General features: G+C 46.1%; 1 protein-coding gene across 1 annotated transcript; it reads left to right on the forward strand.

Moving 5' to 3' along the window:
• The first annotated feature begins 263 nt into the window (after window positions 1-263).
• On the forward strand, window positions 264-12214 carry DHODH (dihydroorotate dehydrogenase (quinone)). The gene is given in 10 exon segments (XM_019757145.3): window positions 264-395; window positions 2314-2526; window positions 4000-4199; window positions 6741-6823; window positions 9199-9299; window positions 9301-9390; window positions 9985-10098; window positions 10873-11026; window positions 11209-11368; window positions 11831-12214. Coding segments are annotated over 10 exon segments (1191 nt in total). The 5' UTR covers window positions 264-374; the 3' UTR covers window positions 11886-12214.
• Window positions 12215-12541: the final 327 nt, after the last annotated feature.

Raw genomic sequence — 12541 nt, forward strand, 5'->3', positions numbered from 1 at the left:
CTTAAATGATCATAAAATTTGGTGACAGTATTGCTTAGAAATGAAGACCACATATAAGCTATCTTTGTCCAGGTAGCAAGGACGCTGACAAACTCCGCGACGACCTCCGCCCTCCGCCTAACTGCACTTCCGCGACGCCCAGAAAGAACACCGGAAGTCCGGCTGGCGAGCGGAAGAGGCGTGGCTGTTGCGATTGCGCCCGCGCGCGCGCGCTCCAGCGTCCAACCAGGTCCTCGGGGTGGAGCAGAGGCGCCCTACCCACCCTTCTGCCCGACGATTGGTGAGTTGGCAGCCTCGGGGGCAGGGATTAGACGTCTTCCCACCATCTCCTCCAATGGAAATGGGACAGAGGCAGGCCTAGTGGCGGAAGGAGCATGGCGTGGAGACAGCTGAAAGTGAGTTTAGAAACTGGGGCTCTTCCAGTGGCGAGAGAGTCCGAATGAGAGCAAGGCTAGTGGGGAATGCAGGGCTAGCCCCGGCGCGATGTGGACGGGAGGCGGCTCCGAGAGCGTGGGCCCGTGTGTGTGTGTGCAAAGGCTAGTGAGTGTGCATTTGTTCACGTACTCGGTCTGTGTGTAAACGGCACGTGCGTGTCTGGGTGGATGTCAGCGCACGTGGGACAAACTTAATGAGCCTGGCACAGAGGAGCTCAGTGAACACTCGGTCTCCTAGCACTGTGTGCAGCATCCAACGTGGAATGAAATTACAAGAAGACACGTCCCAATCCTAGATAAAATTTTAGGGCGAGGGCTCTATGTAACTAACGGTGCTCACATATTTGTTGATTGACATTAAGGGGCGTTCCCTCAATCTGGAGACCAGGAGAGAGACAAATGAATACTTGATCTGTATCAATCAACAGCCAAGAGTGATACTTAAAGGCAAATCTGATCATGTCACGTCTTTGTTTAGGGAACAAACCGAAATCTTAATTCTGGCCAAAACCTCTGCCTGTCTCCCCAACTTCTTTTTCAAGCCATACTTTTACTCCTTGGTTCCAAACAAACCTTTCCTCTCCCCCCATTCCTTGGGTGCATCACAGTCTCCTCTGCCACGGAAAGAGCCCTTTGACTTTTTCTACCCCCACTGCCTCCTAGTTAACTCCTATTTACCCTCTTAATATCAGTGTCACTTCCTCAAGGAAGGCTACCTACCTCTTTTATAAGGTTGGGTTCTTCCATTACCCTATAGTACTTTTTTCTTCATAGCAATTGTCACAGTTACATATTTGCATGATCATTGATTTCTGTCTCCTCATAAGATTGTATTCCCCATGAAGGCGGGGACTTGGTCTGTTTAGCCCACCTATGAGTGCTCAATCACTAGTTGATGAATGATTGAATTAATGAATGAATGAGTGACAACATCTGGCAGTGAATATTAGAGAAAAGTATGAACCAGATTTGAGCTAGGAGAGTGGTTCTTCACCCAGTAAGACCTAATGCTCCTTAAAAAAAAAAATATTTTGCAACCCCCTTTATTATCCTGAAATAGAAGTTATGTGTAATGTAATCTTTCTGTGTATAATTTTTAAAAGTCAACATAAAGCCCTAACTGGAATGTAAAGAGAAATTAATTTATAATAAAATATGTATTTCAATATGTAAATGTTAGGGCATGACTCACCTACTGAGACAGTCAAGTGTTTAAGCCTCTACTTAGAAATTCTAGTGCTACAAGTATGTTTGTCAATTGCCCCAACTAAAGCACTGTACCATTCCTAACGGGGTTTTCTGAGATAGTGAACAATTCTTGGTAATGTTCTATGCAAAACTGTATAGTCATCCCTCTATTTACAAGGTAATTGTATTCCTGCCAAAGTCAATGCACATAAAAACTGCAGGAGACAGTTTGTGTTTATTTGGTGAAATATAGTTTGGTTCTAGGCTCAGCTAACATGAGTAGGTATTTTTTATCTACTGAATATCAGTAGGATGTTCAACAGTCATACATGACCAGCACAATTCATCTGCCAGAAAGTCTAAAACAATGCAGGATGTCTGACTTCACTGACTCCTGCTCACTAAATCTATTAAAATCCCCTCCCAAATACCCACCACATGTCCCTTAGGGGCCAGTACTGTCTCTATTGAAACTCAGGCCTGGAGTCCTTCAGGGCCAGAAGAGTGTGTGTCAGCAGAAGTGTAGTTACAGCTTTTGATTATAGAGGCTTATGTGTGAGCAAGAGTAGAAATAACGGAGACCAGCTAGGGACATCATTCATGTGACATGTGATTATGTCCTCTGTGTGTGGGTGTAAAGGGCTCAGAGAGGGTGCTGCATACAGCCTGGACAATGGGCTCTTTTTTCCAGAAGCGGGCCCAGGATGCCCTGGTCATCCTGGGGGGTGGAGGACTTCTCTTCGCCTCCTACCTGACGGCCACGGGGGATGAGCATTTCTATGCTGAATACTTGATGCCGACTCTACAGGGGCTGCTGGACCCCGAGTCAGCCCACAGGCTGGCTGTTCATGTCACCTCCCTGGGGCTCATTCCTCGTGCCACGTTTCAAGACTCTGACATGCTGGTAGGTGATCTTGAAACACCATGTGCAATACAAAGTGAAGGTCAGTGTCCCCTAATTTACAAAGCTGGTGCTGATTCTTTTGAAAAATCAGAGTCCCGAGTTAGCCCTGATGAAAAACTCATCCTCATCTATACATCAAGAAACTGAGGCAGTGAGTAGTTAAATGACTTACCCACAGTCACACAGCCAGGATTCAAACCTATGGAGTCTGACTTGGCAACCATCTCCTTAGCCACTGGCCTGCCTTGCTGAGGTCTCAGGTAGCTCAGTCTTCACCTCTGCAAAATGTGGAAGCATGCCAGTCATTAATCATCTAATGTGACATAGGCATGTCTAGCCATGCCCTTTGAGGAAGGCATATAAAAACCTGTCTCAGCATCATTCAGTCCTACATTAACACATGGGCCCCACCATGTGCCTGCTGCTCTTCTGGGTGCCAGGGTTACAGCAACAAACAAAACAAGAATCCGTGTCCTAGGATCTGCATCCTGTAAGCCCCGCCAGTTTCCATCTCAGAGACTCTTACCACATGGGGGACATCAGAATGCTGTGAACATGAGGACAACAAATAAGACGCATACAGACCTCTTTGGGGAAGGGTCACTATTATAAATCAGAGGGGTCTTTCTCTGCATTTCCCCTTTTTGTCTTAGAATTCCTTTCACGTCCCCATCCTGAAATTTTGAGCAGATGTGGCATTTTACCTGACTTACCATACGCAAGTACTGAAGGGCACTGTAGAATCAGAAAGAGTATTCTTTTCTTTAAGCTGTCCTCATCCCAAACTGCTAGTTTGAATGTCCTGGAACCTGGTGTAACAGAAATGAGTAAAGAGTGGGATAAGAGTGTCTGACAGGGAAGAACCTGTCTCTAACCACAGCCTGGATCTGGAGCCCAGCCATCACTTTTGCCTAGCAGAGCACTTTGCTCCCTCAAGCGCCCCACAGTGATGTCTAGGGGACATCACTGGGCTTTGAATTAGCCTGGATGAGAAGGGACCCAGGTGGGTCTGACTTCCTAAGCTGACTCAAGGATTTTGCTGCTTGACACTGTTTCAGAATAGCACTAGTTAGAGGCTGACACCAACAGGCCACTCTCTCCCACCACGGATAGTGGATAAGAAGGGATTAATGTTAGCGGTAACTGGAAAACATAGTGTCTATCTTCTATCCAACCCATGGTGGCAACACAGTTTTTCTCCTTAGTCTTGGTGCTGGATGACAAAGCCTGATGGCTCTTGAACTCCGGCAGGTATCAGAATAACCTGCAGAGTGCCACTAAAAATAGATTCCTTCAGAGTTCCATTCTGCCCACCATCCTCCAAAGATTCGGATTCCTTAGTCTGGAGAGGGGTCCTGGGATCGGATGGTTAACAAGGTCCCCAGGGAATTCTGACATAGACGTGCCAGAAATTAACCTTAAGAAACACTGGTGTAGCCTTGTGTACCTCTGATTTTGTCTCCCTCTTCCTAGGAAGTGAAAGTTCTGGGCCATAAGTTCCGAAATCCAGTAGGAATTGCTGCAGGTTTTGACAAGCATGGAGAGGCTGTGGATGGACTTTACAAGATGGGCTTTGGTTTTGTTGAGATAGGCAGTGTTACCCCAGAACCTCAGGAGGGAAACCCCAGACCCAGAGTCTTCCGTCTCCCGGAGGACCAAGCCATCATTAACAGGTAGGTGAGCGGCCCAGAGGTAACAGGGATGCCTTCTTCCCAGCAGAATGCATGGGATGTTTTTTTTCTGTCATGCAGTGTGGACATTATTCTAGCACTTGGAATGTTCAGGGATCATGGTGAACATATACCATGTGCCAGGCATAAAAGTAGGTTTTGGGATTTCAGTTTAACATGTACACATGCTAAAACCTGGAAAACTACATAATTTAGCTACAACCACGAGACCATAAGCTTGAGAGCTTGGGTATGGATTTAGGTGTATTTGACTTTAGAGTTTTTTAGTTGTATTTGATGTTAACGTGCTTTTTCCACATTGTTACTCTAATGCCCTTGCCCAGCACTGTCTGGTAGAAATATAATGCGAGCCCCATATGTAATTTAAAATATTCTAGTAGCCGTGATAAAATAATAAAAAGGAATAGGTGAAATTAATTTTAGTAACATGTTCTATTTAATTATTTGTGATAATTATTATATTTAATTGAAATACTTAATATACTAAATATCATTTTATTTATCATTTATTTAGTTTTTAGTTTTATTAAATTTATTGGGGTAACATTGGTTAATAAAATTATATATGTTTCAAGTGTATAATTCTATAATATATTATCTGTATATTGCAGTGTTTTCACCACCCCAAGTCAAGTCTCCTTCCGTCACCATATATTTGACCCCCCTTTACTCTTTTCTACCTCCCCACATATCATTTTAACATATCATCAACACAAAAATGATTAATTAGCTCTTTACCTTGTTTTCCTGTACCAAGTCTTTCAAATCCAGTGTATTTTTTTCTCCAGCACCTGTCAGTGTGGACTGGCCACGTTTCAAGTGCTCAGTAACACATGTGGCTAATGGCTCTTGGATTGGACAGTATAGCCCTAGCCTTCAGTAAACTGGAAAATGTAATCGTCAATATATGCAGCTGCTTTTTGTAAGAGAGATCCTTGTAGACTGTGTAAAGACCTTCTCTTTATAATCCCTGTGCAATTTTCACAACATCAAACCCAGAAAGCGAAGAAGTTCCTACTTTTTGTTAACAGAATCGTGAAGCGCCTCCTTGGGAGGTTTTGATAGGCATCTTTGAAGCCATTACTGGCCTTCTGGAAGACTCACCTATGTGACATTTATTAGGCTGCACTTCCCGCTTTATTGTGCTTGTTTCAGGTAAATTTTTCAGCGTTAGCAATCAAGTTATAGATCTTTCTGCTACATTGCAGGATAGGATTGATATCTTTAGAACGTCCAAGTCACTGGAGGTTCCAGGGTGACGGTACTTGTCAGAATCCTGTAGATGAGAAGTGGCCGAGAGCGGAGAGCCTGTGTGTTCAGCCTCCTTGCTCTGTTTGGCATACTCAATAAATTTAATGAATAAATTCACCCATTCATTCAGCAAGTCAGCAAATGCATGTGCCACTCTATCTGTTAGGTGTTTTTGGCTGCAAGTAACAAAGTGACTTAAACAATAGGCATTTGTTATTATTTCTTCTCAGAACAGCTGTAGTAGGCAGGGTTGGTTGAGCAGTACGGCAATGTCAGGACTCTGGCCCAACTTCTCTGGACCATAGCTTCTTGTTTGTAAGACATCTACCCAGCTACAAGGGTTGTGTCCTTTCATGGGGACGTCTGAGAGCAGAAAGGGAAAAGGAAGCCTAGATACTGGGGAGAGTGGTTCCCAGAAGCTCCCCGGTAGGCATCACCTTGTATCTCAGTGATCATGCCCAGTCGCACGGTCATGCTTCAGTGGCTAGTGTGGCTGGGAAAGGAGATATTGTCATTCCCACCCAGTATCAGGGCAGGAAGGAAGGGGGAATGGCCAAAGGTCAATGACCCACAAGTAGGGCTGGAGAGACAGAGATGAGCAGGAGAGATGAGGTCACTGCCGTTGTGGAGTGTCTAGTGGTACGGTGATGGAGAAGTAAGACATGTCCTTGATCCTCAAGGAGATCATAACCCAGTAGGGGAACTTAAGCATACATATAGATCCCGAGCCAGGAGAAAGATCGGTGCAAAGTGCTCAGTGAATGCCAAGAGGTGAGGGATCATTTGTGTCTGGCAGCTTTATGGAACGAGGAGAGGGAGAGTTTGGTCTGAGTCAGGAAGAGAAGACAATTTTAATAGGCAGAAAGGATGGGGACATAGAGTGGCAGGAGGTGGAAAGACGGGCTTGTCAGAGTGGGCTCCACTGGGTGTGTGTGGGGGGTGCATAGGTAAAGAGGAGGGGGTGCTGGACTCATACAAGTCTGGGGCAGCTATAGGGCTGAGGCTGAGCTGTAGCCAGTGCTAGCTGGCTGGGTGGCTTGTTTGCAAATTTTAATTTCCCTTTCCCTTTGTGTTTGATAGTGTTCTGACATGTTCTCTAGGAGGTCCAGGGTGTTTAGACCTTGGAAGTCTTAAGAACTGACTCTCATTTTTTTTCTTTTCTGCTTTTAAAAGTTATATGTATAGCCATAGAACCATGTATGTCTCCAAAGTCTCTGCCTTCTGGCTGAGGGCTCTAACCTTGTCCCTTCCCCATCTGCTTGTATGTTACAGATACGGATTTAATAGTCACGGGTTCTCTGTGGTGGAACACAGGTTACGGGCCAGACAGCAGATGCAGGCCAGGCTCACAGAAGGTAAAGTGGGGCTGCGTTAAAGGGTCTTTCTTCATTTATTGGGAGGAAATGTGGGGGAAACATCAGGAACGTTCCTAGTGACAGACATGATTGAGCAATAGAAAAAACACTACAGAACTCAGGGTTCCTCTCTCAGAGGAATTTTCCTGATTCTACCAGTTTGCAAGATTTTAACGGAATGTCACAACTCAGCAAAGATGCACTTAGTTTCTGCCTTGTTACATAACCTATGTTATATCTTAACTGCACAGCTTGGAAGTGAGCAAAGGAGAGTGGCCCCCCTGTGATCACATAGGCAGTGAGATGTAGGCATGGCTTGAGCGCCATCTTGTTCTGCTTCTGTTGTCCTTCTGTCCATTGTACGAATAAACATGTTAATTATAGAAGCATTAGTAACTGCAGAGAAGCATAGAGAAGAAAATTAAAAGTACTCACACTCTCCCCACTCAGGGTAACTACTCTTGGCATTTGGGAGTCTGGAAATACCAGGCATTTTTGAAGGCACCTTCGTATATGCTGATGTTCATTCCCAGGGGCTCTCCGCTCTGCTGTCTGTCCTTCAGGATGCACTTAGTGGGGTAGGGTTGTATTATCCTCACCAGACCTTAGATTGTTTGGGGCTATCGCCTTTCTTCTCGTTGGATCCCTCTGGAACTCCTTCCAGGAAGTTTTAGTCTCATTAGATGTCCTGGTGGCGAAATGAGAAAAACCTCTGGATATCAGATTCATTTCAGGAAGGAAGTTGAAAGGACTGAGGCTGTTAGCAATCTCTGATTTTGGGAGTAGGAAGTAACCTTGTTTGGAAATCCCTGGTTTTGACAGCACTAGACCCTGTTATACTATAGACCTTTTGGGGAACTTTGAAGGTCATAATATGACTTTTATGGTTTGTGATAACTCTTCTGCCTTCTTTGTTCACAGTGTTCTTCACACCAGCTTTCTCCCCTGTCCTCCCTCGCCCATCCCCTCACCCCCACTCTGGTGCTAAATTCATTGCAGTGAAGCAAAGTCCTATAGCAGAGCTATAGCTGTTTACCAGCAGCTAGAAGCCCTAAAGACAGCTTATCACTAGCACCATGCCAAGGGATGTGAGTTGACGAAAGCTGTGGTGCCCTTTGGGGATAGAGTAATTCAGCAATTTCTGTCTAACTCCAAAATCTTGTCAGTTTGGCCAGATGACTATTAATGAAAGATTCATTCGCTACATGAAAGCAGTACTCTCTTTCAAGCCAATTTACCTGTGTGGCAAAGAATGACAGCTTCTAAATGTCTTTGGCTTGATGGATTCTAGACATGGGAAGTGTGGAGACCTTGTTATATAACCTGTCTGATGGGTTCTAGCCCGCTGCCCCCTCCCCCAACAATTAGCTACACAAATCTCATTTACTTTCAAGCTGATGATAAAAGGGTGACTACATTTAGGGTATGAGAAGGGGGTCAGCAGGACTAGATGTTGTTCTTTGGTCCTTCCTGACCTGACACACGTTTTGTGAGCTAACTTGATGTTTCAGGTCTTTTCCCAACTATCAGATGGAAAAGTAGCCAGTACCACTGACATACCATTGACCTGTACAGATAAGATGGTATCTTCGGAGAAGTACAAACAACCCCTTGCTTTCACACAGAGCCTGTTTCTGAAATGTATTTTTTCTGAAAGTCCAAAATGCAAGTCAAGTGATAATCCCATTTTTAAGTAAGGTGGCTGTTTTACTTACTGTGCAAATTGAGGCACTTTGGAAAGTGAACGGGGAGCAGGCATTAATAATTATGCCCAGGCTACCGGAGTAGTCAGGGCTGTCCTGAGGACTGGGATGTATGGTCATCCTAGTTATAAAGGGGAGGCCCTTCTCAGAGAACTGAAATTATAAAATAATTATACCTTTGCATTTTAGGCATGATAATTGAAAATACCTTCCGGTATTTTATGCATATTCTTAATTTTGGATTTTCTTCACAACTGCACACCCAGGCTCTCCACCCAAGTCCAAGGAGCAGCCCTTGAGAGTAAACAGTTACCCCTTCTGACATGCCTGTTAATTTCTGTCTGTTCTCAGTTGTATTACATTTGTGAGCCATGCCTATTTTATCACTAGTATTTGCATTCTGAATTTCTCCATTTTCCATTTAATTTTTAAAAAGAACAAGGGCACAATGCTGTAAAACATCAGGTAGTTGCCCAAACATTGCCACGCAGACGAAGGTGCTGAGCTGTTTCGTGCTCAGCAGGCAGCAGCACCATGCCCTTCGCAGTATTTGTCAGCTGGTGCCGAAGTTCTCATTGGAGAGAGGGGAAGGCCTAGAAGGCTGTGTCCATGGGCTGCTCACGTCAAGGAAATGGTGTGTGGGGACAAAACCTTGACCAGCGGTATTTGCAGGTGGGCTGCCGCTGGGGATTAACCTGGGGAAAAATAAGACCTCGGTGGACGCTGCCTCGGACTACGCAGAGGGGGTGCGAGTCTTGGGGCCGTTGGCTGACTACCTACCTGGTAGTGAACGTGTCCAGTCCCAACACGGCTGGGCTGCGGAGCCTTCAGGGAAAGGCTGAGCTGCGCCACCTGCTGACCAAGGTGGGCAATTACACCTCTAGGTCCCACTCCACCAACCTGTCCTATCTACTTCTTGTTCCTTCTTCAGGGGGAAGCTTCAATGTCATTATCTAGGAGCTGTCCTTCGACCTGGACCAGTCAGGACCCCTCACTGTACTCGAATCTCTTAATCTCAACACTGATTATGCTCAATAGTAATTAATTGCTGTTATCTGTCCCTGCTTTTAAACCATAAGGTCTCTGATAGGGACCATGTCTCTCATTTTCCTACACTGTCCCTAGTATCTAGAACATTGAATGAATGAATGAATGGAATGACTTTTCATTTCAGTACTTCTGACAGAATTCCTTTGTTATGTCCTTTAGGAACAAAAGTCTAACTGTTATTACATTAGCTGATGTCAGTGACCACATTAGGGACTCAACCTTGGGGATTTTTTGGTTCAACAGAATGGAATCGGATTCGCCTTGATGGGGTCTTTTGCATAACTGAGGGCTTTGTCTTCCAAAAAGGAGAAATTGCTTATGCTTTAGTTTATCTGGGCAGGTCATAGTTGCACCCTCACTCAGGCTGTGGTCTCAGGGGTCCCCATCTCTGGCCACGTGTCACTCTAGGTGCTGCAGGAGAGGGATGCCCTGAAGGGGGCACAGAAGCCAGCTCTGCTGGTGAAGATTGCGCCTGACCTCACGGCCCAGGACAAAGAGGATATCGCCAGTGTGGTGAGAGAGGTGCGAGGCGGGACTGGGGAGCGTCTGCCCCTTTTGGCTGGGCCAGCCCAGACGGCAGCCTGTGGTTTCCGTTCTGTGATACGGAGGGCTGGTTTGGTGTCTTTTTTTCATGCTTCTTTCCTTCTCTCTTTCCTCCTCTTCATCCATCAAGGGCCTCAAAGCTTGTGCTTGCATCCTTGGCCAGTCTGGGTTAGACTGGAGTACAGGCATACCTTGTTTTATTGTGCTTCACAGGCATTGCATTTTTTATAAATAGAAGTCAAGACCCCCGATTACCCCCCATCCCTGCGCGCCCCCCTCCCCCCGCAGCAAAAGGATTATGCCTCGCTTTATTGTGAGACTCCTTTTATTGTGGTGGTCTGGAACTGAACCTGCAATATCTCTGAGGTATGCCCATATTCTTTCTCTTCAGTCTAACACCAGGGCTCTGTGTTATAGGAGAATAGTGGAAACAGACTGAGCCTGGCAGCCCTGGGTTCAGATCCTGGTTCCACCACTTATTACCTGGAGGCCTTGGACAGGACATTCTAAAGTGGGTTGTTGTAAGGATTAAACCCTGTCCTAATGGAACGTTAGGGGTGGTACTACGTGATGGCACCTATTGCCATGTTGAGGCTCATTCTGACACTTGTTCAAGAAGCCTAGTGAGGTCTTGCTTCTGGGGGCTGTAGGTGTGGGGGCCTGGCCTGGCTGCTGTATCAGACCCTCCAGGGAAGCTTCTCTGCATCCGTCAGTGCCACAGCTGGAGGGCTCTTTCTCTGTCTCACACTGCAGTTGGGCATCGATGGACTGATTGTCACAAACACCACAGTGAGTCGCCCCCCTGGCCTCCAGGGTGCCCTGCGCTCTGAAACAGGAGGGCTGAGTGGGAAGCCCCTCCGGGACTTATCAACGCAAACCATCCGGGAGATGTATGCACTCATGCAAGGCAAGGAGTCAGTGTCCGTGTCTTTGGATTTGTGTGTGGCTTGGACTCTGGGGTCATGAACAGAATCCGTGTTCCCTGAACTGCTGCATTCAGCAGGGGAGCTGAGGGCTGAATCCAAACGGAGCTCCTGGTTCTCACATCGTCCGCCCTTCCTCATGGTGTTACCTTGTGCTTCTCTGCAGGCAGAGTCCCCATCATTGGGGTTGGCGGTGTCAGCAGTGGGCAGGATGCTCTGGAGAAGATCCGGGCGGGGGCCTCCCTGGTGCAGCTGTACACGGCCCTCACCTACCGGGGGCCGCCCGTAGTGGGCAGAGTCAAACGGGAGCTGGAGGCCCTTCTGAAGTGAGTGGGGCCACGTATGGCTTATAACAGAAGTTAATATGGTATCAGTTCTGATTGACTCAAACCAAAAGGATGATATTCATCTGTCTATTTATTCGTCACACAAAAAGGATTTAAGGGGCACACTGTGAACGCAGGGGAAAATTACTCTGTTGCTCCTTTGACTTCCAAGGCAATGGTGTTTATAGAGGAGTTGTAGTGGTATTTCCCATTAATTCGGTAACATTGGCTTGATGTCAGGGAGCTGTCTAGACTTAGAATCGACTGCCTTCTTCACCTGAAGACCTGGTATTCATGTCTCTAGGTCTCTGGGTGAAGACAGTGTGGGGGGCACGAGGTCTGTGTTTGGGAGAGAGAGAGAGGTAGGTGCAATTATGGAGCAGATGTCGTCCAGGTGGGTTTGGGCTTCTTGTAAGAATAGGGTCCACCATTTGCTGAAATTGCTGTTTTCTATTTTTCCAGGGAGCAGGGTTTTACCAGAGTCACAGATGCCATTGGAGCGGATCATCGGAGGTGAGAACATTGTTGGTGGAAGCGTGATCTGGAACCTTCCCACTAACTCAAGTGAGACTTTGTGGCTGGATCAGGAGAGAAGGGACTCCGTCTCAGGACGCATCGCCCAAATGACAAGAGCCCTTTCTCTGCAGCCAGTTCAGACTAAAAACCAATCGTGAGGGTCACCAGAATCAATACACAGCTTTCTTCAGTCACTTGTCAGATCATGAACTGCATTCAGGATTTTTTCCAGACTCAAATCCCAGGATCTTTTTAATACTGCAAGGACTTGAGATATTTGTGTGTATGGGGGGGAATCACGAAAAAAAATAAAGCCATTTAAAACCTGGACTTAAATTCCAGCCCTTTCTGGAAGGCTACTGCTACCTGGGGTCTGCAGCAGCCTTCTCAGGAACTTGACTGTTTTGTTCTATCTTTGTTGTTATTTAAGTTTTAGCTTTATTTTGAGAATATTTCAAACACAGACAAAAGTTGAAAGAAAAGGGCTTGTGGATGGCTGTCCTCTCCCTGTTTTCACATCATCTTCCCTCTGTCTGTGTCCTGATCTCCATTAAGGACACGGGTCATACTGGATCGGGGTCCACCCCAATGACCTCATTTTAACTTTATTACCTCTGGAAAGACCCTATCTCCAAATAAGGTCACACTTGGGGGTTT

Source organism: Rhinolophus sinicus, chromosome 8, assembly GCF_057876585.1.
Source record: "Rhinolophus sinicus isolate RSI-liver-muscle chromosome 8, RSI-T2T, whole genome shotgun sequence".
Classification (NCBI taxonomy): domain Eukaryota; kingdom Metazoa; phylum Chordata; class Mammalia; order Chiroptera; family Rhinolophidae; genus Rhinolophus; species Rhinolophus sinicus.